Source organism: Equus przewalskii, chromosome 6 (assembly GCF_037783145.1).
Source record: "Equus przewalskii isolate Varuska chromosome 6, EquPr2, whole genome shotgun sequence".
Lineage (NCBI taxonomy): Eukaryota > Metazoa > Chordata > Mammalia > Perissodactyla > Equidae > Equus > Equus przewalskii.
In genome coordinates, this window is record NC_091836.1 from 49,985,564 (window position 1) to 50,010,701 (window position 25,138).

General features: G+C 51.8%; 1 protein-coding gene across 9 annotated transcripts in view; it reads left to right on the forward strand.

Moving 5' to 3' along the window:
- The first annotated feature begins 2,402 nt into the window (after positions 1-2,402).
- Positions 2,403-25,138, forward strand: part of DNMT1 (DNA methyltransferase 1) — a 40,946-nt gene continuing 18,210 nt past the window's right edge. Inside the window, exons 1-16 of one of the 9 annotated variants that reach the window (XM_070623685.1) lie at positions 2,403-2,685; positions 10,056-10,092; positions 10,609-10,716; positions 10,911-11,130; positions 12,045-12,120; positions 13,258-13,333; positions 15,927-15,961; positions 16,337-16,421; positions 18,158-18,192; positions 19,155-19,242; positions 20,935-20,969; positions 21,465-21,546; positions 23,142-23,176; positions 23,495-23,540; positions 23,632-23,712; positions 23,786-23,895. In XM_070623685.1, the coding sequence (XP_070479786.1) occupies positions 2,447-2,685; positions 10,056-10,092; positions 10,609-10,716; positions 10,911-11,130; positions 12,045-12,120; positions 13,258-13,333; positions 15,927-15,961; positions 16,337-16,421; positions 18,158-18,192; positions 19,155-19,242; positions 20,935-20,969; positions 21,465-21,546; positions 23,142-23,176; positions 23,495-23,540; positions 23,632-23,712; positions 23,786-23,895 (1,388 nt within the window). In that variant the 5' untranslated portion in view covers positions 2,403-2,446. Of the gene's footprint in view, positions 2,686-10,055; positions 10,093-10,311; positions 10,515-10,608; positions 10,717-10,910; positions 11,131-12,044; positions 12,121-13,257; positions 13,334-15,926; positions 15,962-16,336; positions 16,422-18,157; positions 18,193-19,154; positions 19,243-20,934; positions 20,970-21,464; positions 21,547-23,141; positions 23,177-23,494; positions 23,541-23,631; positions 23,713-23,785; positions 23,896-25,138 lie in introns of those variants that run through there. The other 8 variants (XM_070623684.1, XM_070623690.1, XM_070623689.1 and 5 more) reach the window with 8 other exon arrangements.

Sequence of the window (25,138 nt, forward strand, 5' to 3'; positions counted from 1 at the left end):
ATGGTACATAAGTGCTGATTCAATATTAAATTAATAGCTATTGGGGCTGGCCCTGTGGCGCAGTGGTTAAGTGCGCACGTTCCGCTTTGGCGGCCTGGGGTTTGCCAGTTCAGATCCCGGGTGTGGACATGGCACCGCTTGGCATGCCATGCTGTGGCAGGCGTCCTACACATTAAGTAGAGGAAGATGGGCACGGATGTGAGCTCAGGGCCAGCCTTCCTCAGCACAAAGAGGAGGATTGGCAGCAGTTAGCTCAGGGCTAATCTTCCTCAAAAAAAAAAATTACTAGCTATCAATTTTAGTGTTAATATTTCAGTCCTCCTGGATCCTGCCAAGCGTGAGTATCCCAGAGCAACCAGGGGGTTTGAGGTCCATTTCTGGCCAGGTCGATCCCTCCCCACCAGCTTTTGGGGGACTATAGTTTACGTGTGTGTTTACAAAGACATTCGCTTGTAAATTTTGTGATACCTTTTATTTGTAACTCCATTCTGGTGCTTTTTTTGTTATGGTGGCAGAAATTTTTTTTTTTAACTCAGCCTTACCTTATGAATGGTTTATTGTTTATTTTGGTAAGACACACACAGCACTTGCCATCTTAATCATTTTTAGGTGTACAGTACAGTATGTTAACTGCAGGCACATTGTCGTGCCACAGATCTCTGGAAATTTTTCATCCGAGAAAAGTGAAACGCTAGTCCCACTGAACAGCTCTCCTTTTCCCCCCTCCCACTAGCCCGTGGTAACCACCATTGTTTTTTTCTAACTGCTTGACTGCTTTAGATAACTCGAATAAGTGGAATTGTGCAGTATTTGTCTTTTTGTGACTGCTTTATTTCACCGACTATAATGAGCTCAAGGTTCAGCTAGGTTTTCCTTTTTTTTTTTTTGAGAAAGATTAGCCCTGAGCTAACATCTGCTGCCAATCCTCCTCTTTTTGCTGAGGAAGACTGGCCCTGAGCTCACATCGGTGCCCATCTTCCTCTACTTTATATGTGGGACCCCTACCACAGCATGGCTCGCCAAGCTGTGCCATGTCCACACCTGGGATCCGAACCAGTGAACCCCGGGCCGCCAAAGTGGAACGTGTAAACTTAACCACTGCACCACCGGGCCAGCCCCTAGGTTTTCCTTTTTTAGGACTGACTAATTCCTTGCACATATACACCACATTTTCTTTATCCATTCATCTCTCTGATGGACATTTGGGTTGCTTCTGCCTCTTGGCTATTGTGAATAATGCTGCAATGAAGATGGGTGTGCAAATCTCTTTGAGATCCTGTTTCCAGTTCTTTTGCATATATACCCAGAAGTGTGATTTCTAGATCATATAATGCTATTTTTAATTTTTTGAGGAACCTCCACTTTTCTCTAGCAGCTGCACCATTTTATATCCGCAACAGCGCACGTGGGTCCTAATCACCAATTCTTGCCAACACTTATTTTGTTTTTTTGATAGTAGCCATTATAATAGGCGTGAACAGATAGCTCATTGTGGTTTGGATTTGCATTTCCCAGATGATTAGTTATGCTGAACATCTTTTCATATGCTCGTTGGCCATTTGTGTATCTTCTTTGGGGAACTGTCTATGCAAATTATTTGCCCATTTTAAAAATCAGGCTATTTGCCTTTTTGTTGAGTTGTAGGAGTTCTCCATATATTCTGGATATTAACCCCTTATCAGATACATGGTTTGCAAATATTTTTCCCCCTTCTATAGGTTATCTTTCCACTTCAATTGCTTCCTTTGCTGCTGTGCAGAAGACTTAGTTTGTAGTCACATTTGTCTGTTTTAGCTTTTGTTGCCTGTGCTTTTGGTGTCATATCCAAGAAATGACTGCCAGATGGAATGTTGTGAAGCTTTTCCACGTCTCCTTCTAGGAGGTCTGTAATTTCAGGTCTTACATTTAGGTCTTGAACCCATTTTGAGTTTTTGTATATGGCGTAACGTAAGGGTCCAGATTCACTCTTTTGCATGTAGATATTCTGTTTTCCCCACGTCATTTGTTCAAGAGACTATCCTTTCCCCAAGTTCTGGTGCTTTTTTAAACACACAGGATGTGGAAGTGGTCCGGGCCTCCCCACACGGTGAGACCCTTGGAGCAGCGTCCAGATTTTCTGGAGTAGGCAGTATTAGCCCCTTTTTACAGAGGAGGAAACTGAGGCTGGGTCCAAATGACCCGCCCAAGGTCGTTAAAGTGAGCAAAGAGGTGGAGGTGGAATTGGCAGTGACGATTTTCACTCAAAAGCCCACAGGCTGGAGTCCCGTGGGAACGCTCCCTGTTTTAGCCCCAGCCTGCTGGAAAGAATGAATGAATGAATGTCTCGGGCAAGGCTCTCAGCAACCGGCGGAGCTTGGACGAGCCCACTGCTCCGCGCGGGGGTGCGCGCCCGCCTCGCGCATGCGCAGACGCTGCGCACGGCCCAGTCCGCTCCGTCGGCCCGCACATGGTACGGCCTCTCTCCGCATGGTACGTCCCGCCTTCCCCCACGCCCAGGCCGGGGTGGTACGCGCCGCCTCCGCTCGCCGCCCCTCCCCGTCGGTTTCCGCGCGCGCGAAAAGCCAGGGCTGCCCGTGCTGCCGCCGCCTCTGCTGCAGTTTCCAAGATGCCTGCCCGCACCGCCCCAGCCCGGGTGCCCGCGCTGGCCTCCCGGGCCTTCTCACTGCCCGACGATGTCCGCAGGCGGTAGGTGCCGCGGGGGGCCGCGAACTCGGGGGGGTGGCACGGCGCTGGGGGTGGGGGGGCTCGCTTCCCCTCCGGAGAGCCCGTGGCCGGCGCTGACAGACGGGCGCGCATGCGCGGCATGGCGCGGCGCGCGGCGGCAGTTGGCGCGGGCAGGGTGGCACTTCCGGTCGCGCGCGTCCCCGGCCGTTTGGCGCCAAAATGGGCCAAGGCCCCTTACGGCTCCCTGGTGCCTAGAAACTTGGGGTCTCGTCTGTCCTCAACGTAGAGCAGGCTTTGTGGTCGCCTCGGGGGTCCCCTCCCCGGAGCAGCCGCCGGCCCGGCTCCCGCCGCCAGCCTGGTCGCACAGGAAGTGGGCAGCCCGCGGTCTCGGGACACCCCTCGGCCCGAGCACTTCGGCCTCCACTTCCGGTGCCCGGCCCGCTGGGGGGTCGGGCCGGCCGGGTCCCCGGGGGGTTTCGGGGACCCCCGCGCAGCGCGTCCCCATGGCGGCCTGCAGGGACAGACGTCGCCGGTCGGGGCCCGGGCGCGGCCGGCTCAGGTCTGCGAGCCCCTCTTCCTCGGGGGGGCTCCCGCCATCAGCTCAGCCTGCGGGGAGGCACGCTGGGCTGGGGCCCGGGCGGCGTGCAGGCTGCACGGTCCGTCCTGGGAGGTCGGCGCCCGGGAGCCCTGGCCGCACCCCAGTGTGTGTGTTTCGGCGGGATCTGGGGCAGCGGATGACGTCGAGGCCGGTCCCCGCCATGCTGTGCCCAGGGGGCGGCGGCCGGACCCCTGGGCCCCGGCTTCTGTCCCCGAAGGGCACCCATTTCAGTCCTGGAAAGCTGCACCCTTCGCTTGCAACGCTGATCACAGGAACCTGGAGCAAGCCTGACCCGCCAGCCGGCCTGGGGACCCCGGCTTGGCCATTTCCCCATGCTTCTTTCGCGTGGCCGCGCCAGGCTGGTTCCGTTTGGGGGTCTCGGAGGTGGAGGGGGTGTCTCTGCGTGTTTGGATCTCCCTGCCCGGTGTTTGAGGTCCCAGCCACTTAACCACAGCCAGAGGGGGTGTGTCCCACCGAAGAATCCCTGTCTGTGTCCCTCCGAGACAGAACATGAGTGAACATGGAAACGGAATCACGAAAGTCCCCTGCTTCATGTTAGACCCAGTACAGAAAGGCCGGGGTGCAGCCTTCTCTGCTCGGATGGGGAGCACTCTGTCCCCACTGTCAGGCTCCATGTGACTTTGAGCTAGAATTGCCTACCTGGGTGTGGAGTTGTGGATTTCCACTTTACACGGCGTGGTGGACCTTGAAATTGTCCGCTTATGTGACCCTCAATAGCTTTTCTTACATCCTGAGTTTCAGCATACAAAATACACACACAAACATGGCATTCGCCGCTCACTTAAAGTTAGATTTGTAACGGAGCTATAACTCTTCTGGATCTACAAAAATTAGAGAAGTGGAATCTGTAATATGAGGTACCTAAGTCTAATAGAGAATTCTAGAAACAAAACTGAGGCCTGATCCTCATTTATGCATTTCCGTCACTTCTGCTAACTTGTGTTTATATGGCAGCTTCTTTTAGAACTTGAGTATAGTTCTGTTAAAGATAAAATGATACTAGAATTTTTTTTTTTTTTTTGCTGAGGAAGATTCACCTGAGCTAACATCCGCTGCCAATCTTCCTCTTTTTTTATGGGAGTCGCTGCCACAGCATGGCTACCCACAGACGAGTGGTGTAGGTCTGTGCCCAGGAATTGAACCCGGGCTGTCAAAGAGAAGCGTGCCGGACTTAACCACTAGGCCACTGGGGCTGGCCCATTAGAAAGTATTTAACATTTGGATTTTTAAGTCTTTGGCTGCATTTTAGAAGTGTTGCATACCTAAGTCTTCTAAAAATCAGGCCTTGGAGGACAAGCCACATTTTTCCACTTGATTTTTTCTCACTTCGTCTAAGCCACCATCATTTGTACAGAAAAGCAGGTCTTCCACTTGTCCTCCTACTGTCCTTGAGGTCTGCTTTCTGTAAGTGGAAACTGATTCTCTCACACAGAGTGTGGAATCCCCATCCACTTGCCTGACTCAGTCCTGTGCTCTTCTCAGAAGCCACGCAGGCCTTTTAGGTTCCAGAGGCCTGAGACCATGCAGAGCGACCAGTGTGAGGCTGGGTTCCTTCTACCCCTTCTCCAAGCTGACTACTGTCCACTCATCCGTAAAGCCGAGCTCAGAAGGACACTCCCCTCTCCCTGCAGTGAGAAGGGTGTTGAGATCGGTCAGGCACCCCGCCTGCTGCCTTCGCACCCGGAGTTGGTGAAGATTTGTGCCTCATTCGTTGTATCTGCCGCTTGCTGTACAGTAGACTCCTGCTTGTGTGCTAGCCTTTCCCCTCTGACGAAGCCTGGATTTATGCACTGATTCTAGCAACTTCCTTTGTGCCACTCTGATTAGCCTTTGTAATTATGACAGCTCGCTTTCTTTCTTTTTTTTAAGAGTGGCTCTGAGCTAACATCTGTTGCGAATCTTCCTTTTCTTTTCCTCCCCAAAGCCGCAGTACATAGTTGTATATCCCACTTGTCAGTCCTTCTAGTTGTGTGTGGGATACCGCCACAACGTGGCTTGATGAGCGGGTGTGTAGGTCCGCGCTCAGGATCTGAACTGGTGAACCCCAGGCCGCCAAAGTAGAGTGTGTGAACTTAACCGCTCAGCCATGGGGCCGACCCCAACCACAGCTTTCTTATCTGCTGGTCATTCTGTGATTAGATGAAGCTGGCTCTTGAAGTTTTTAACTTGTTCCATGGCTTCTCCTGAGCAAGTGCTGTTGAATAGGGCAAAACCTACTTAGCTGTTCTAGATCCCCCCTGCTGCAGGATGCTGGAGGTCTAGACTCCTGGGGTTCAAGTCCCGCCCTCCCGCTTGCCAGCTGTGGGGCCCAGTTGTCCAAGCTCTTGGTGCTTTCTCTGTAGGATGGGGTGGAGGTGCCTGCTCCACCGGGGCGTCAGGGAGATGAGCCGCGCTGATAGGTGGAAGCGTGGGAAAGCAGCCGCTGGACTGCGTGTCGCGTGGTCGGCTGTGTATTTCATTTCCATAGAGGAGCGTCATTTAAAGTCCCGACATGCGGAGTGGGTGCTGAGGCAGATGTAACGTAGCGCTGCATGCCGTGTAGAAATGCGGTCTATGCCTCCTTATCAATCCAGCCTTCCTCTTTGCCTGGCTTCTTGCAGAATCGCCTACACCTGCTCTTTCTGCTGCCACCTTCGCTTGTGTGCCTGCTCTCCAGTCCTACTCTTGGTGAGGCATCCTTCTCTTGAGGGTCCACGTGGCTTTCTCTTTCATCTCTCGCATCTTGCTGCTTAGTTCTTTGTATCCTTGGCTTTTCCGATGCTGTGTACTACAAGGGAGCCTCTTTCTTTCCTGATCCCTCCCACCCACCCTGCTTCTTTTGTCCTTGGATTCTTATCTCTTCTAGAAGTCCAGGACTTCTACTTGGAGCAGTTGGGGTACCAGCTGGAAAGAGCTGTGTGACATCTCACTGGAGAGCCACTTTTTTTGGTGGGGGGGAAGATTAGCCCTGAGCTAACATCTGCCAATCCTTCTCTTTTTTTTTTTTTTAAAGATTTTATTTTTTCCTTTTTTCTCCCCAAAGCCCCCCCCCCCCCCCCCGGTACATAGTTGTATATTCTTCGTTGTGGGTCCTTCTAGTTGTGGTATGTGGGACGCCGCCTCAGCGTGGTTTGATGAGCCGTGTCATGTCCGCGCCCAGGATTCGAACCAACGAAACACTGGGCCACCTGCAGTGGAGCGTGCGAACTTAACCACTCGGCCACGGGGCCAGCCCCACCAATCCTTCTCTTTTTGCTGAGGAAGGCTGGCCCTGAGCTAACATCTGTGCCCATCTTCCTCTACTTTATACACGGGATGCCCACCACAATATGGCATGCCAAGCAGTGCCATGTCCGCACCCAGGATCCGAACCGGCGAACCCCAGGCCGCTGAAGCGGAGCATGCGCACTTAACTGCTGTACCACTGGGCTGGCCCCTGGAGAGCCACTTCTGATTTCGAGCTGCTGGGTAGCCATCTAGATAGCTACTGTTCACTCAAACATTGCTCCTAAAACTCATGGCCCACGTACTCGCCTTTCTCCCCAGCACAAAGTTCTGAGTTTCTGATACTGGGTTTGCTTTCAATTATTGCCACACAAGTTACCGCAGTCTTAGTGGCTCAAGTAAAACAATGCATGTTGATTATCCTACACTTCTGTAGGTCAGAGCTCGGGTATGGGTCTCACTGGATTCAAATCGGTGTCGGTGGCTGCATTCCTTTCTGGCAGCTTGGGGCGGGGGGGACACGTGTTTCCTGCTCTTTCGGGTTGTTGGCAGAATTCATTGCCTTATGGTAAGACTGAGGTCCCTCTTCTCTTGCTGGCTCTAAGCGGAGGGCCATTCCTGGCGTCTGGAGGTGATAGCGTCGCTCGGTCTCTGCCCCCTTCCTCCATCTCTACCGCCAGTCCTCACATCGTAGCTCTCTTGACTCATCTCTTGAAATGCAGCTGGAAAGTTCTCTGCTCTTAAGGGTTTAAGTGATTCGATTGGGCCCACCTGAATAAGGCAGGGTGCCCCCGCCCCCCCCCCCCATCTCAAGGGCTATAAGCTTAGACGCATCTGCAAAGTCCCTTTTTCCATGTAAGGGAACAATCACAGGTCTGGGGGGTCCATCATCCTGCCTCCCACTGATACCATCTCAGACGGCCCTACCCCAGCCACCCTGCAGCCGGTCTCGAGAGGCAGAGTTAACGGAGCCTGGCGACTTCTCGCGAGGTCTCCACGCCTGCTGCTAAACCACAGTTCAGACCCGCCTTTCTAGTTTACGGTGGCAGGGAGAGATGACAGAATATTATGTTACTCTGTCTAATCTACATTCTGTATTTCTCCCAGATTAATTTTCCTAAAGCACAGCTCTCTGATCTTGGCTCCCACCTCCCCCATGACGTCCTCAGTCAATTGGTAACTCTGGAACCAAATCCGGGATTTTGAGTGTGGTGTTCCTGACCTCCCTCACACGGGCCCCCAGCCTCTCTCTGGAACTGCCTTTCCCACCTTGTCAGCCCAACTCCTGTGAGTCTCTTGGGTGAACCCTGAGCCGGCTCGCCCGCTGTGCTGCTTCTGTCCGGGCAGCACCCTCTGTCACTTGCCACCGAGCTCGCCACTCCTCTGGACCCCTCCTTCCTGATGCCGCTATGCCCTTGCTTTTCGGAAGCCCTCAGGTTTGAACTGTATTTGCATTAGTCCTTCACAGCTGTTGACATGTACGTCCCTTGTAAGACCACCATCGGAGGGAAGCAGATGGAATGAATCGTGGGCTGCTGGGCTGGCAGGGAGCTAAGGTTTCTCTCTTTCCTAACGTCATTGCCATTCTCTGGTGGCTGCTCTCCCTGGTCCTGCATGTGCATTTGTGGTCCTGGCTGTGAACGTAAAGCAGATGTCAGGTGGGCTCATCAGTTTTACTGGGAAGGGACCGACTTGCCAGTGAGGGCCCGGGCGCCAGGGAGGAGGGGCCCACCGCTGACTAGCCTCCTTCCCGCCACGCCAGCCCTGGGCTCCGACCCTCCACTTTGGGGCCAAGTGGGTTAAATCCGGTCTTCACGGGGCAGGACCTTGTAGGTATTCTGAAGACTTCTTTATTTCTCTCTGCCTGGTAGAATATGCCAGTTCGTAGGAAAGATGGAAAGAGTTCAGACCCTCAGATCTCGGTTGTGCCCACATGTAGGAGTTATCAGCATTGTGAAAGGGGCACCTTGATGGACGTCAGTCCATTGAGCGTTGTCCTTAACACCTGAGGTCCCCTTGGATCAAGGGGCTGTCCAGCTGGTCAGGGTGGGAGCTGTGAGCTACCCTGGTTTTGTGAGCAAGGGACTGACGGTCGGATGTGAGGGTCCCGCACACAGCAGCACCCGCGCCCCTCGCTGTGAGCACCGGGTTTGATGCTGTGCCCGTTGAAGGCTCTCCCAGGACCCAGGTTACTTCGAGGGGAGAAGGACTGTTGCCTGGAAGGGGCTCCCTGTGCTTCTGGAAAGCTTGATTCAGAATCTTCTTGAGTCCAAGTTATAACTCTATAATCTGCAGTATGTGCTGCCATTGCATCCGCAGTCTGCTGAGCATCTCTTCTCCAGAAAGCCCTTTGCTGACCCCTGAGTCCGGAGGCCCCTGCCTCACTGTGCCTGTGTCCAGTCACCCTGTTGCCTGGAGCAGGGCCTGGCATGCAGCCGGTGCCCATGGATATGGGTGGTGATCGAAGCTAGGAGTGGGGTCCACACACACTCGGAGCGGCCACTGACTGGCCTTGGTCCAGCGAAGCCTCGCATTCCTGGCTTTGCTGCTTACACTCGCCCTGTGGAGGGGCCAGCTGAGAAGAGCTGTCCGCGTCCTTTGGGCTAGTGATAACTGAGTTCCTAGTCTGTGGGTGCTGGGTGGGAGGGTTCCCAGATGGTGGGCCCGGTCCCTGTGCAGGGCGCTCCTGCTCCCTGATAGCCGCTCGCCCGGCTGGTCAGCCCTGTCCTCACCCGCTGCCCACGGTCAGCACCCAGGCTGGGAGCACCAGCCTCTCCCTCACCTCCTTGTCTCTGTGCCTTCTAGTCTCGTTCCTTGATTCTCTTTTCTCCCTTCCCCCGAAAGAGGCAAGACACTGGTCTTCAGTAATCAAATCAGACCATGATTTTCCAGCCCAACTCTTGACACTTCTGCGCTTCTGAACGATTAGGTACAAACATTCTGAAGGATGGATTCCTGGAGGAGGCGCCAGCCAACTTTTCTAACTCCATCCGTGTCCCCTGCGTGGGGGCAGCCCCTGCTGCGTCATGTGCTTTGACCCCCCATTTTGTGCATTCCTCAGTAGAATAGTGCCATCCCCCCGCCTGGCCTTTGGGAGCATCACCTGTTCCCCTCAGCATCCTGGGGCCCTGGTCCCTTCCTTCTAGCCCTGGCCATGCGAGGCTGTGCCTTCTTACCGGCTCTCGGCAGATCTGACTGGAGGAAGACCACCTGTAGGTCTTAACTTGGGAAAGACCCCCACTGCGTGACCTGCTGCTTCTTCCCTAGGGCCTTTTCAAATAGTAGATATTGTTAGAGCGCTCCTCTGTCATCTCTCACCATCATCAGAAAAACTGTCTCCAGAAAAGGGACTTCATTTAGATCACCAGTGGCTCCTTAATGTGTAGGCATTACAGTGGGCATTCTAGACCTGGGGGGGGCGGGGGGAGGAAAAAGCCACTGTATTTTTTTCGCAGCACTCATATATGTTGAATTTACTTCCGAAGTTCTTTAAAACTGCTATAAATTCTTACAGTAAACAAAGTTGCTTAACGAGTGTTTTTCTTTCTCCCTGTTCTTTTTCCCCCAGGCTCAAAGATTTGGAAAGAGACAGTTTAACAGAAAAGGTAATCCCCACCTTAAAAAATTCTTTATGACAAAATGTGGCTACTTGGTAGATGCTTTGTGGCTCAGAAGTTTAAGTGGCGTCGGCTTTTTTTCCGTCAAGTTTTCAGGATAATTTGGATATCCTTATTTAATGTGTTGCGTTAACATGCTGCTAATAATATTAGTTGACTCCTGGTAACTCATCGACAAGTTGCCCAGTCTGGGTTCCAAACCGTCAGTTCTGAACTGTCATTTGTCCTGATCAGTTTTCAGAAGCACGGTGGTGTTCTAATATACCGTTAACTGTCTGTCTCACCTCTAATCTTGCCACTTGTCACCGCCCTGGAGCCAGTGTGATGTGATCTTAATGGAAACATCAGAAGTGTGTCTTGTGTATATTGTTTTTCTTGGCCAAGTCAGCATCGCCTGCCACTCAGTCGTTGTTACGTGACCAGTCAGCTTAATTACTCGTGTATTAGTCCATTAATTGATAGCTTGGGAATTTGGGGCCGTCTGAACCTTTATCCCTCCCTTAGGAGTGCGTGAAGGAGAAATTGAATCTCTTGCATGAATTTCTGCAAACAGAAATCAAGAATCAGTTATGTGACTTGGAAACCAAATTACACAAAGAAGAATTATCAGAGGTGAGTCAGTTTGCTGCATCCCAGCATCTAGAAAACGTCCCCCCCGGGTGCCGTAGCTGTGCCCGGGGCGGGACAGAAGGACCCCCGCTCTCCCGTTACTTGATAGCGTTAAAAGGAAGCGCGTGTGTCCGCTGATTCTGTCGCTGCCACTGGTTGACATTCACTGCTACTGAAATTATCCTTTCCCGCTGTAGGAGGGCTACCTGGCTAAAGTCACATCCCTTTTAAATAAAGATTTGTCCTCGGAGAACGGAGCGCCTGCTTTCAGCCGGGAAGTGAATGGCTGTCTAGGCAACGGGAGCCAGGCAAGGGGTGAGGACCGCCGAGTGTCAATGGCAGAGGAAAACAAGTCCCCTAAACTTGTTTCCAAACTTGGCACGCCCCGGAGGAGCAGGGGGGATGGCGAGCCGAAGGGTAAGCGCCCTTGTCTTGCTTTACTTTGATGGGGGGCCGGGACTGCGTCGGGGGCTGTCGGACTCGGGGCCGTAGGTCCCCGGGCAGCGCCTCCTGGTTTGTTTCTTGTGGACGTTCCCAACCAGAAAGTGCTGCATACTTCCTAGCTAGCTTCGATGTGCTCTTTGCTAAATTTTGTCTGTGACCAAGTATGGAACATTCGATTCCAAAACGTGGCTCAATTTATAAGATATGACAGGAGTTATTAATACTTATTACTTACATCTAAGTTACATGCCTATTTAAGCTCAACGCTTTTTTTTTTTGAGGGAGATTAGCCCTGAGCTAACACCTGCTGCCAATCCTCTTCTTTTTGCTGAGGAAGACTGGCCCTGAGCTAACATCCGTGCCCATCTACCTCCACTTTATATGTGGGACGCCTACCACAGCATGGCTTGCCAAGCAGTGCCATGTCCACACCCGGGATCTGAACCAGTGAACCCCAGGCCGCCGAAGCGGAATGTGCACACTTAACCGCTGTGCCACCGGGCCGGCCCCCTCAACACTTATGCTTAGACTCCTTCCTAGTTTGTAGTCAAAGTGACTCTTCTGGAATCTTTAAAAACAAAAGAGCATGGACTTGAGCTCCCGTCCGATTCTTGGCCACTTCAGCTTTTGACGATTGATATTGGGGTGGTTCTGTTCCCTTGTCTGGGTCAGGGGTTGGCCCCTCAATAAGAGCTCATGTAGAATGGCCCAGCACTGGCAGGTGCTGAGTGATGAAGATGGTTCTTGGTTAGACGAGGAAGGGAAGAGGTTTAGTTCTCGGAAGCTGGTTCTCTGCACTGGCTCGGTAATGCTGGAGAGCCGCACCTTCGCTGTGAACTTTTTAATTCATAGTGGCTTTTTTTCTTGTTTCCTTTTTCTTTAAACAGCCGAAGTCTCGTCTAGCCCCAGGATTACAAGGCAAACAACCAGGCAGACCACCATCACGTCTCATTTCGCACGGGGGTCAGTATGTAAAGCAGTGCCAGCCGCCTTTTCTACGGGCCAGCTGTTTTCGGTAAAACGTGTGGAATTAGTAGGATGTAATTTAGCAATTCCGCCTTCCACATGGCATAGTTTTCATCTTGCAGTTTTGTTCGTTAGACATTCATGAACAGTATTTCTGAAAACCTCATCTGTTTTTACTCTTGTTGTAAAGGAAACTTGAAATATACACGAAAGTAGCAAGGATAGTAACATGAGCCCCTAAGTACCCATCACTGGGTGTCAGCAGTTAACGGCCCCTGGCCATCACTTCGTCTATACCCTGTGTCCTCCAACTGGATTATTCCAAATGAGTCACAACTCCATATGACCCCCAACTGGATTACTTTGAAACAAATCCCAGCCATGCATCTTATCCATAAACATTTCAGTACATTTCTAGATGAGGAGGTCTCTTTCTCTCTTTGACAACTTTATTATTCGTATTTTGCTATAATTGTTAACATTTAGCAGTCTTTAAAAAAACAGCATAACTATCACACTATTTTCATGCCTTATAAAGTAATAATTCCTTACTTTCAAATATGGAAGTCTTTGCATTTCCCCACGTGTAGGAAATAAACTATGTTTGGCTGATTTGTTCCTTAAGGCTTTCCGGTTATAGATTCCTTTTTCTTTTCCTGCCATTTATTTGAAGAAACTGGGTCAATTCTCCAGTAGAGTTTCTAGCTCTGGCTGACTGCATCCTTGTGGTAGACGCGTTTCCTTGTCTCCCGTTTCCTGTAACCTGGTAGTGGGGTCTAGAGGCTTGATGAGCTTTTTTTTTTTTTGAGAGTTATTCATAGATGGTTCTGTAACCTTCCATCAGAGGCATGTGATGTCTCTTAGTGATACCAGCAACTGTCGCTCAACATCTAGGTCCAATTTCTTAGGGTTCGTAAAAGGGTGATATTCTAAACCTGTCACTCAAAGAAACTGAGCTGGAAGGCTCTTTCCCCATCCTGGCAATGAGGGCTTGTCCTCCATGGGAAGAGGGCGTCCAGCCCTGCGTCTGTCCTCGAGAGGGTGCTTTTGGCAGGGACGAGTGTGAGTCCTTTCGCGTCCGCTGGGGGTTTGGGGACTGGCCGAGCTAACGGTTGGCTTTACCGTGTGTCACAGCCCTGCCAAACGGAAACCCGAGGAAGAGCTGGAGAGGGCGAAAGCGGACAATTCTGTGGATGAGGAGAAAGACCAGGTAGGGCTGGCGTTCTCAGGTTGCTTCGCTTCCCTCACTTTGGTAAGCCCGCTGATAGTCGCGGCTTCACGCTTGGCCTGTCTAAAGGGACTTGAAGGGATGAGACGGAGTTAGAACGTATCCTGGACCCAGGGCAGGACGAGCTACATCACGCTTAGACCCGAGGGCCGGCAGGTCCCTGCCTCTCGGGTCACTGGGCTGCCAGGATCACTGAATCGGCTTGACGTCCTGTTGGAGGACACACTAATTCTCATATCACTTTATTCTTGGAAACTGGACATGACTGTTGATGTCTTTATTCAGATAGCTGTAGTTAGGTTTAGTCAGACTACCCACTCAAGTGGGAAATTGAGGCACAGGTTGTCCAAGTCACATGGCCACATCCCTTGCCTCTAGGAAAAAGCATTGCAGGTAAAAACAAGCAGCCCTTAGAATATCAACTACTCCGGTTTTTACAAACGCACCAGTTTTAACCAGATCTCCTAAATGTGTCAATGTAAAAAGACCTACTGCAAGGCATGTAGTAGTGACACTGACAAAAGTGAATGACAAAGAAAGAATACTCGGGGCAGCAAGGCAGAAGAAAATAACCTACAGAGGAACCCCCATCAGGCTTTCAGTGGATTTCTCTGCAGGAACCTTATAGGCTAGGAGAGAGTGGAATGACATATTCAAATCTTTGAAGGACAAAAACTTTCAGCCAAGGATACTCTATCGAGTGAAAATATCCTTCAGATATGATGGAGAAATAAAAACTCTCCCAGACAAACATAAGCTAAGGGAGTTCGTAGCCATGAGACCCCCCCCCCCGCCCTTGCAAGAAATCCTCAAGAAGGCCTCATACCTGAGGGGAGAAAAAAAAGGGGGTTACAAAGCATGGAGTAAGGAGATAAATAGGTAGACAGAATCAGAAAATTGCTGCTGTACCCCTGAGCAGGTGAGCAATTACTGGAGCATAGCATTAGAGATATGGGAAGGAAAACACCAAAAACAAAGATAATCTTGTCATTTTAACTGCAAACTCACAACACAAGATGGAACAAGATGTGACAGAAACAACTTAGGAGGGGAAGAGAAAGGGAACTGAATCGGTTTAGTCTAAGGAAATGAGAGACCTTCGTAAATGGGACTGTCTTATCCACAAGATTTTGCATACGAACCTCATGGTAACCACTCAGCAAAAAAGCAGAACAGAGACACAAATAATAAATAAGGAGAAAAGAAATGCACCAGTTTTCTAGCTGTCCTTGCACGCAAACCTTTTGGAGGCCTTACACAGCCTTTCAGCTGGCTTCTAAAGAGAAGCACTGAGCCCTGTGTCCCCAGCAGGAAGCCCTGTCACTGGCAGCTTGTGGGGGCCCTCGGGGGCTTCAGGGATGAACACTTGTAAAAACACTTGATTCCAAGAGGCTAGAGCAAGACTCAGGGCGCCAGCCCAGTGTGGGCAGATGGTGTCGGTCGAATCAGTGGTAATATGGAGAATCCGACTCCAGTCCGTTTAAACCTGTGAGAATTTACTGTGTTTTAAAAACAGGTATTACATGCATTTGGTAAAACTTTCAAATAGGGCAAAAGGCTCTCCCTCCCTCTTCCCCCAAACCTCCACTTTGCCTTTCTAGAGGCAAGCATGTACCAGTTCCTTCTGTGTTGTTTCCGATTACATATGTGTGTGTGTATTAGTGTAGTTTCAGTATAAATCTATATCGGCCAGGCTTCTCCAGGGAAATGGAACCAATAGATGTCTGTATAGATGAGGTTAATTTTAAGTAACTGCCTCATGCGCTTATGAGGCTGGCAAGTCTGAAATCTGCAGGAGGCCCAGAGAAGAGCTGATGAAGCTCAGGTCCCAAGGCAGGCTGGACGCAGAATTGCTGTATATCCGCACACATTCAGATCTTTCTGTATGTATATTCCATATAATATAGTGCGTACCTTACCCACCTCCCCGGGGGTGACATCTCACAAAGCTGCGACACAGTAACAAAATCAGGAAACTGCCGTTGGCACGGTCCACAGACTTTATTCAGGTTTTGCCAGTTTCCACGTGTGCATGTAGATAGGCATGTGTAGGCGGTGGCTTCTTGTAACCTCCATGTCAGACGAGACACATATGTGCCTCCGCACCACCCTAGCTTTATCCCTTTTAAATGTATGGATGCGGGCCTCCTGGAGTGGGCAGGCGGCGTGACCTTAGGGAACTAGTGAACGTGGGCGTTCATCCGAGAAGAGCTGGTGCCCCATTTAGCTTGTTGTCGTCACTTCCTGATGTGGATCCCTAATGACTGGCTTTTTCTCATAGTACGGAATTCCTGCCATGGGGTGGAAGACCTTTGATTCTTTCGTGTCATATCACTAGACAGTTTTGGATGTCGACACCCACTGGGTCACCACCTGGACCCCCTTCATTTTGAGGGTGGAGGGACATCAGTGCCACACTGACCGTTGCCCGGGTCTTCTCCTCCACACCCAGACCCCACCCCCGTTTTCAACCAGATCACATATGTTTATTTAATGCTTTGTCTCATGCTTTGGTTTTGATCTTCTTTCGAAATGAACATTCTTGTCTTTCTCTTCCTCCCTTGTCTCCACACAGGAGGAAAAGAGACGTCGAGTTACATCCAGAGAACCGTAAGAATAATTCATACACCTTTCTGTTCTGTGCAGTGTGGAATCTTGATTACTGAAATGATTTTTCTGAAAGTTTTTAAAAGGGAGAACTTCAGAGTGAGTTGCCATGGCGACCATAGCTAGCTTAAGGATGCTGAGTCTAAGGTCAGATTATTAGCGTTTTGGTTCAGGGGAAATTCTTGCAAAGAATGTGTTGAGGGCACCTGGCGGTTGTTATCAGAGCCCGATCTAAGGTTGTATTAAGTGTTAAGGATGTGCCTTTCAGGGCTCCTGAGGTGGAGGTTGCTTTCTGGGGTGGGAGGGAGGACCTTCTGAAGAGTTTGCAGGAAGGAGTGTGTGAGAGTCACCCTGGGTGTGTGTTCTTTCGCTTGACAGAGTTGCTAGACCGCTCCCAGCAGAAGAACCGGACAGAGTAAGACCGGGAACACACACGGAAGAGGAGGAAGAAAGAGAGGACAGAGTAAGGCCTGCTCACCCCCGACTTGGTCACCTCTCCCTTAGTCTCCTAGAGCCCCTGATTAGTTCTAGGAAGGGGGTCGGGGTGGGGAGCGTGCAGGAACAGAATGACTTTCCCTCATGATCAAAATGACCTTGACTTTGGCTAAAACACTTTTCAAACTCATTTATCTGGTGGTCCTCTACGTGGAAGGTGGGTCACAGGGCCGTGGCGATGGAAAGTCCATCCGTGGCGGGCCTGGGGGTCAGGGGACCTTTGCTCCTTCATCAGCCAGTCACAGAGCTTCAGTCCGTGCCCTGCCTGCCTGCCTCTTGCTCATGAGGTTTCTGTGAACATCTCATTTTCAAACGCATGAGGTGCTGAAATGCTGGAGTATCAGTGGGATATAAAGCTGCCTTCTTAGCTTTGAGACCAGACCAGTTCTGTCCCAGACCTCCAGCTCCTTTGTAAAGTCAGAAATTTCTGTGCAGTACGAATGTACCCCCAGTCCCTTTGGAGATGGAGTGCGAGACGGAACGGGGTCCACTCCCGGAGGCTTCGCCATTAGACAGCACTGCCCCCTGGCACAAAGGGCCAGCCCTGGGCCGTCGCAGGTGGAGGAGCAGTATCAGGTCCCGTTTGGGTTTTCTTTCGTGGTGAGACGTTGATTAGAAGTTTCTTACAAACTCGAGTGGACGACGCGTGCCGTCCCTGGGAGCCTGTTAAGGGCCGAGGGCCCGTTGTTCTGCCTGAATGGGGGTCAGCTAAGATGTGTGATAATTCCTGCACCATTTGGTACTTAACTCGAGTCTTTAATTGACACCTTCCCTGCCCTGATACTAGTTCAAATTAGACAGCCGTTCCCGGCAGGACAGGTGTGCTTTTAACGGGCAGTTCTGGTGGGGCCAGCTCAGCCACCCTCCAGAGAACGAGCTTTGGGCAAGATGGTGATCCCGTGCCTGCGGTCAGGCTCCCAGGATCTCTTCTCATGGTGGGAAGGTCTGCAGTGCATTTCTTTTCTTGTCATCACTGACCTTTGTGGCCTCTTTACAAAACGTGTTGAATCTGAGGTGGAATTCGCTTGGAGCGGTCCTCTGGGGAGGTGTGTGTAGCTTTTTAAGCTCAGGCTCAACATGAGGCATTGTTCGTGTTTGAGATGGAGCTCTTGTTCAGATTGAGTTATCCTACTTCATTCCTTTTATTATAGATTCCTACTTTTTTTTTTTTTTTTTTTTGGTGAGGAAGATTTGCTCTCAGTAACATCTGTTGCCAATCTTCCTCTTTTTTTTGCTTGAGGAAGATCAACCCCAAGCCAACATCTGTGCCAGTCTTCCTCTGTTTTGTACGTGGGGCACCACCACAGCATGGTCTGACAAGTGGTATAGGTCCACACCCAGGGTCTGAACCCGGGCCTCCGAAGTAGAGCACGCTCGACCCAACCACCACACCACGGGGCCGGCCCCTGTAGATTCCGACTTCTGATAGAAAGTTATTATCTATGAGGTTGTCACCACTTACCATGACAGGTAATAGAGAGATTTATAGAGAAAATACTTAAACTGCTGGATCCGTCCTCTAAGAGCTTAATTTCCTGCCTGTTTACCCCATGCACAAAAAATGTGCTGTCTTGAAGGTAGACAGTTTCCACTCCCACCGACTAGATTGCAGGATCAGTTTAGATATTTCATTTCGTAGAACACTTTAGTAGAAAGATCAGGACCAAATGGGGAAAAATTAACCGTCTTTTTTCCCTCACTTAGGAAGAAAAGAGAGTCAGAAGTCAAACCAAAGAACCGTAAGTATAGTTAACATGCCTTATTCTTTATATTGTGAAACCTAATTGCTAAAATAAGTGTTCTGGTGAGAATAATGGACTGCCCAGACCATTAGGTACACTAATTGTACGTGGAGTGTGTGAGTGAATTCCGTTTGTGGAAGGGCAGACCGCCACAGTGAAGGCTCAGAGGTCAGCCTTGACCCCAGGCTCTTCCTCGGTGGTGGTCATCCAGCAACCGGTTTGTCAGGCAGTGGCTAAAGGGTATTGAATGAGCAGCTTTGTTACCCATAGCTGTGAAAATGCTGTCTAACAAACAGCCCCAAAGCTTAGTGGCTCAAGACAGCCAGCATTTATCAAGCTCACGAGTCTGCAGCTCAGTGGCTATCAGCTGATCTTGCCCAGGCTTGTGGGGGACCACAGGGCTGACCCGATTCTGCCCCGTGACTCGGCCCGCCTGGGCATGCTCTCATGGCAGTGGCAGAGCGTGAGCACAGAAGTGAAAGGCACTTTCTCAACTCTGACATCAACTGGCTGAAGCAAATGTTGACTGGGCCTGAGGCGGGTGGGCGAACACCCGTCCTGGGTGCCAGGGCCCTGGCCCTGTACGTGCGTGCGGCTGTCCACGGTCGCTGATGCTGACCCCACATCAGACCAGCGCTCCCGAGCCCACACAGGGCCAGGCCCTCGCCAGCCTCCACCGCAGGCAGGGTTCCCAGCAGGTTACAGAGATTCAGCGGAGTCCCGTTGTCTGTTTTTTGTTTTAAACCACCGGCATCTCATCAACGTTCGTAGGAAGCGTTGATGGCGTTTCTGGAGCAGTAAATGCCTTTGGGTTTCCCCAGTGAAGACCTGTGCTTCAGACAGGACATGCACTCCATGCTCTGACTCTGGGGAGGTGACTGGAAGGCCTCCCTGAGGCCGCTTGAGATGGTGCGGGCTCCCTGAGCTGACTGGGGTGTGTGCCTTGTTTTGTGCGACAGGACCCCTAAACAGAAGCCTAAGGAGGAGCCGGACAGAGAAGCCAGGCCGGGGGCGCAGGCCGAGGTGGATGAAGGCGGAGAAGAGAGAGTAAAGACTGAATCTTTGTTCCTTGACTCTGTTCTCGTGTCCCCATTTGGTTGGGAGAAGCGGGGCGGGGCGGGGCTCTGGGTTCCAGTCTGGCCTCCCGTCCCCATGGGGTGACTCTGGGCAAGTTACCTAATCCCCCTGGGGCGGGGGTGGTGGTTGGTGGTTGTCACTGCATGTCAGTGCCTGTCACACGGTGAGCGTTCAGCGTCTTTATCCGTAACGGCGGAGCAGGCCTGTGGGGGCCTTGACTAAGATGTGTGTGGAACCAGCTTCTCTTGAACCTTCTCCCCTGAGGCCTGGCGTGTGTCAGCCCAGCCCTGTGTGTCAGCTTCGTCAGTCTCCCAAGTTCTAGTCTCGCACCCCTGCCCCCGCCGGCCTCCCCACTTGAGCAAAGTGAACACGTTTAAACCCATAGCGTTAAACACTGGGCCGTGGACAGTCCTCTGCGAAAGTACAGGACGACAAGGTTATCTGCAGGCTGTCCTGAGCCCTGGGGGAGGGGACTCGTCTGCTGGGGGCTGCAGCACAAGAGTGTCGGGCTCTTTAAGCAGATTGGTCCCTGTCTGACTAGGAAGGCGGGACAGGGTCATCCCAGGATGCTCTCAGTGGCTTCCTGCCTGAGGTCTTGAGACGGGAACCAGGGCCACAGACTTGCTGGGTCCTGAGCGTTCTCACCTCACTTCCAACCTGGTTGGTGATAGGAAGAGAATGGACGCCTATGGCAGGTGACCCTTTGGGGTCGCCTCTAGCCTTCTCTGATGTCTTACTGTCTTTCGCCTCTTCTGTCCAGATGCTGGTTCCCTTACTGTCAGCACTTGCCTGGATCCTTCAGGTCTAGAGAGAGCTCAGTGGTGGTCTCAGACCACCCACTCTCCTCACGCAGAAACCCGCGGGAGTTTGGGGTCACACAGCCAGCACTTTTGTGTCACGGTAGAAAGGGATGGAAGGATCAAACTTTGGACCTTTTCTAATATCATTAGCTCTCCTGTTTTAATAAATCCATTCATAGATTTGTTGCTTATGAAGATGAGCTAAACAAGTTTATCAGGAAGGTATTTTTTACACACAGGCTCAGAAGGTTCTAGATCGTCCATCTATAACAAGTGTTGGTGATTGAGTTGGAAATTCCTGCTTCTGTTTTCTCCTTTCTCATCCTAGAGTCTTAAGTTTGAGGCCCCCTCCTTGCTACCCCAATGCCTGTCTGACATCTTCACGCCTGACCCGATAGGCATTTTGGCTGACATAAGCGAAATGGCTGGAATATTCCCTTTTAAGCTGGGCTATCCTGGCACAGGGATTGGCAGACTACGGCCCACAGGCCAAATCTGGCCCTCCGCCTGCTTTTGTAAATAAAGTTTTATTGGAACACAGCCATGCCTCTTCATTTCCGTGTTGTCTCTGGCTGCTTTTGTGCGACAATGCCGACTTTAGCTGTGACACAGACCACGTGGCTTGCAAATCCAAAAATGTTTTCTGGCCCTCTACAGAAGCAGTTTGTCACCTCTTGTTTGTAGCGGTAGGGAGCCGAGTTAAAAATTTGAAGCCTCGTCCCTGCCCTGTAGATCTGCCCAGATTTCTGTTCTTCGCTTCCACAGCCGCGATCGTTACCTGAGACCTTGCTGTTGGGTCCTGCGCTTTCTCAGAAACTAATCTCTCCCCCTTTATTTCTCCACCCGCACTTCCCCGTCCCAGGATGAAAAGAGGCACAGAAGTCAGCCCAAAGATCTGTAAGTGGTTAAAACGCCTGTGCTTTTGTGCTATGCTTTGGGTGATTTTAATTGCCGAAATGACTGTTCTAGAAACCTGTGACGACACAGGTGTACAGGGAGTGGCTGGTGCCATTGGAAGGCTGGGTCAGTTCGGGCAGGGATGGATTAGAACTCCAACTGGGCCCCATCTTACCCTTACCCTCGGCCACCTTGGCCACACTCCTGTCACTGCACGGTCCCCTGTGTCCCTTAGCTCCCAGCCCCTCAGGCCCCACGTCTGAGGTCACGTGGGGCATGTGAAGGCCTCGTTTTGGGATTGCGAGTCAGCAGCGTGCCTTTAGAGCCACCGGGACAAGGGGGCTTTCTTCTTGGGGTGGGAAGAAAGGATCTGTTCCCCAGGTCTGTTCCGAACATTTTTCTTTTCTGTAGGGAGGCGTTCATTTCTCGTTTGAGTTGGCAGCATAGCTCGTTTTTTCCGAGCTGATATTTGGCATACATTTGTGTACCCCACAGAGCTGCCAAACGGAGGCCTGAAGAAAAAGAACCCGAGAGAGTAAAACCACAGGTTTCTGATGAGAAAGATGAGGATGAAAAGGTAAGCCCTTGTTTGCAAAGCGATTTTTTTAACTATCACGGAAACATTCAAACCACTCAAAAGTAGGCAGAACAGGGTGCAGACACTTACGGTCTCGTCGTCAGCCTTCACCTATCTACTTGTGGCCAAGCCTGTGTCTGTCGAGCCCCCCATTCTCCTCAGCCTCCCTCACCCTGGATGATGTTAAGCAAATCCCAGACATATTACTGGAATACTTGTAGGGTTACCTGTAAAAGGAAAGGACTTTTTTTTTTTTTTTTGAGGAAGATTAGCCCTGAGCTAACTACTGCCAATCCTCCTCTTTTTGCTGAGGAAGCCTGGCCCTGAGCTAACATCCGTGCCCATCTTCCTCCACTTTATATGTGGGATGCCTACCACAGCATGGCTTGCCAAGCAGTGCCATGTCTGCACCTGGGATCCAAACAGGCAAACCCCAGGCTGTCGAGAAGCGGAATGTGTGAACGTAACCACTGCACCACCGGGCTGGCCCCAGGGCTTTCTTTTTAAATATCATAAGACCATCATCATAACACAGCTAGTGTGTCAAGATCTAGTCTGTGTTCATATTTCCCTACTTGTCCCCATTGTCTGTTTTTGTTCAGTTTATTTGTTTGAATCCACGCCCACATGAGGCCTATGAGTTCGGCTGGTGTTTGTCCTCAGTGTCTCATCTATAGTTTTGCTTTTCTCCCCTTGCAGCTTGTGGAAGGAACCGGCTCATCTGTGCAGTTTCCAGATTCTGTGTTTTGCCGTTTACACCCCTGTCGTGTTTTACACCTTCCAGCGCAGTCTCCTGCAGACTGGCAGTTAGGGCCCGAGGCTTGACCAGCTGTGGGGCTTCTGTTTTCTAGAGTCCTTTGAGCTGTGCCGTGGGCCTCGCGTTGCACCCGCCAGCAGGCACAGCTGTCTCTATATGGTGTCAAGCTTGGTGCCTGGGCTCAGGAGCTCTGGCCTGACCCATCTCTTATAAAGCCCCCTCAGCTTTTCACCTGATGTTGTTATAGCGGTCATTATCCATTATTTCTCTAGGAGTTGCAAAGTGATCATAGTCCTGTTCTGTCATTCCTTCATTTACTCCAGAACAAGAGATATTTCCCCTTATGTTATTCTCTGTGGGCTGCCATAACAAACTCCCACAGTCGTGCGCGAACTTAACCACTTGGCCACAGGGCCGGCCCCTCAGGAGTCTTTTAAGGAAGTCTTTGGTTATCAGAATTTTTTTTTTTCCCTGAGGAAGATTTGCCCTGAGCCACCTTCTGTGCCAATCATCCTCTATTTTGTATGTGGGTTGCTGCCACAGCATGGCTGCCAATGAGTGGTGTAGGTCCATGCCTGGGAACTGAACCTGGGCGGCTAAAGCGGAGCGCACTGAACTTAACTACTCACTAGGCCCCGGGCTTGGCCCCTCTGAGTTTTGATTGTAAGACTTTAGATGCTGGTGATGGCTCAGATCTCACGGGTTCTTCGTCTGCCTTCCTCCCTCCCTCTGACTAGGTTTTGTGATAACCACAGATACAAAATTCTGAACTCTGAAGCATTATCCAGATGTAAGATACTTTTTCACTTTTTACTCCTCTTTTGTTTTCTCCATTTAGGAGGAGAAGAGACGCAAAACTACATCCAAAGAACCGTAAGAACCTGTTTTTGTCTTTCTGCAAAGTGGATCGTAATGTTAAAATGATTGTTCTAGAAAGAAGAGGCGCTGTTAGTGAGTTGCTGGAGCAGCCTTAGCTCTGAATCTGGTCGGGTCTGTGAGCACAGGGCCACGATGCCCCAATTCTGCCATGTGAGGCAGGTCCCCTCCACGTGGCAAAGAGACTCTGGGCACTTGGCCCCTTGCCCCTTACGTGGCAGCCCGTGCTCACCTGTGTCAGGTAGATTAGGTGTAACTGATGGTAGGTTCTGGTATGTTCTGAAATGATTAAAAAACCTTGTGCTTTGTTTCCAGAATGGAGAAAAAAATGGCTCGAACCAAAACAGTGCTGTCCTCCAAGGTAAACGCGTGTCTGGGGGTCACATGGCGTGCGGCGCTTGCGGGCCTGCGGGGGCCGGCCCTCTGAGTGCCGGTGTGTTCGTGCCCCGCAGATCCACCCTCCGAGGTGCGTTCAGTGCGGCCAGTACCTGGACGACGCGGAACTGAAATACGAGCAGCACGCCCCTGACGCGGTACGGTCCGCCCCCTCCTCAGCCTTGTCCTTCCTGTCCCCCGTGCCTCCGCTTGACGCCCGCTGTCTCTCAGGTGGATGAGATCCAGCTGCTGACGAACGAGAGGCTGTCCATCTTCGACGCCAACGAGTCCGGCTTTGAGAGTTACGAGGCGCTCCCCCAGCACAAGCTGACATGCTTCAGGTAACTGCCGCGCTGTTGCCTGATGGGAACAGGGCCCTGCCCAAGGCCACCCCTTCCTGACGTCCTAGTGGACATCGTTTGCCCCAAACCGGCAGCATTTCTTCAGCTGCCGCCACTCCACTAAAAGCCACAGCGGGTTGAGATGGAGGAGAGCTTTGCCGGGATTTGTATGTTTCTTGTTAAACCCGTACGTGCTAACGCGACAGTCAGGCCACATCCTGGCGGTGCGTCATTCACCTGAGGGCCAGCTGTGTGCTGGGTGCTGCCCTACGTCCCTGCTTTCGTGGAGGCAGAAAAAGTTATGCCTGTCAGGGAGGAGCAGCCTTGACAAATGTAAAAGCACCGTGAGCAGAGTGGGCGGGAGGAAGTGGTTGTGCTGAGAATGGAGGGAGCTAAGCTGAGGAAAGACCTCGGTGGCCTAAGAGAACAAGCCGAGGGTGTCGCTAGGGAAAGACATCCCAGGTGGAGGGAACAGCAAGTCCGGAGGCTCAGAGGTGGGTGGGTGTGGCTGTGGAAGACCAGCTGATGAGGCTGCTGTGGCTGGTGTAGAGAGAGCAGGGGGCGAGTGTAGGGGGCGTGGACAGGGAGCAGGGGCGGGCGGGGGCTGGATCCTCCAGGGCTGTGCGGGCTGTGGCAGTGACTCTAGAGCCTTCTGTGAGTGAGGTCTGGCGTCTGGACCAGGCGAGCCCTGGAGGGAGCACTGTCCCCGTGCCCTTCGGCCCCCCTCCCTCGGTCCCGCTGGGGCTGTGCGTGCTCTCAGGCTTCGCTGTGTTTCACTGGGGGAAACGGCTTGGCTCTGGGCCTTGGCACGTGCTCCTCCTCTCCCTGGAGAAGCGGCTGGCAGGGCGGGTGGTAGCTCAGGTGAGGTCGCTGCTGGGCAGGCTGGGGGCTCTTATGCCCTCAGTGTGTTTGCTCTGCAGCGTTCACCACTGTGGTTAGGGCAGGTGGCATCTCCCACTTGTCACCATCAGGACCCTGATCCGTACTGGGATGCTATCCAGCTACCAGCGATCCCCAGAGCCTGGCCCTAACCTCTGTCCCCTGGTGGCGCAAGTGAACCGGGCCATGGTGACGTTGCTGACGGTCACACCCTCCTGCCTCCCTGGGGTGTTCTCGGGGCCAGAGGACTGGGAGCCGGCGCTGGGCTGCTGTAGTCAGGAATGTCAGGGCGGGGGGCTCTGGGCTTCCTCCCCGAGGACAGGGTCTGCTGTGGACTCGTTCCTGTAGGGCAGGAAGGTGGCAG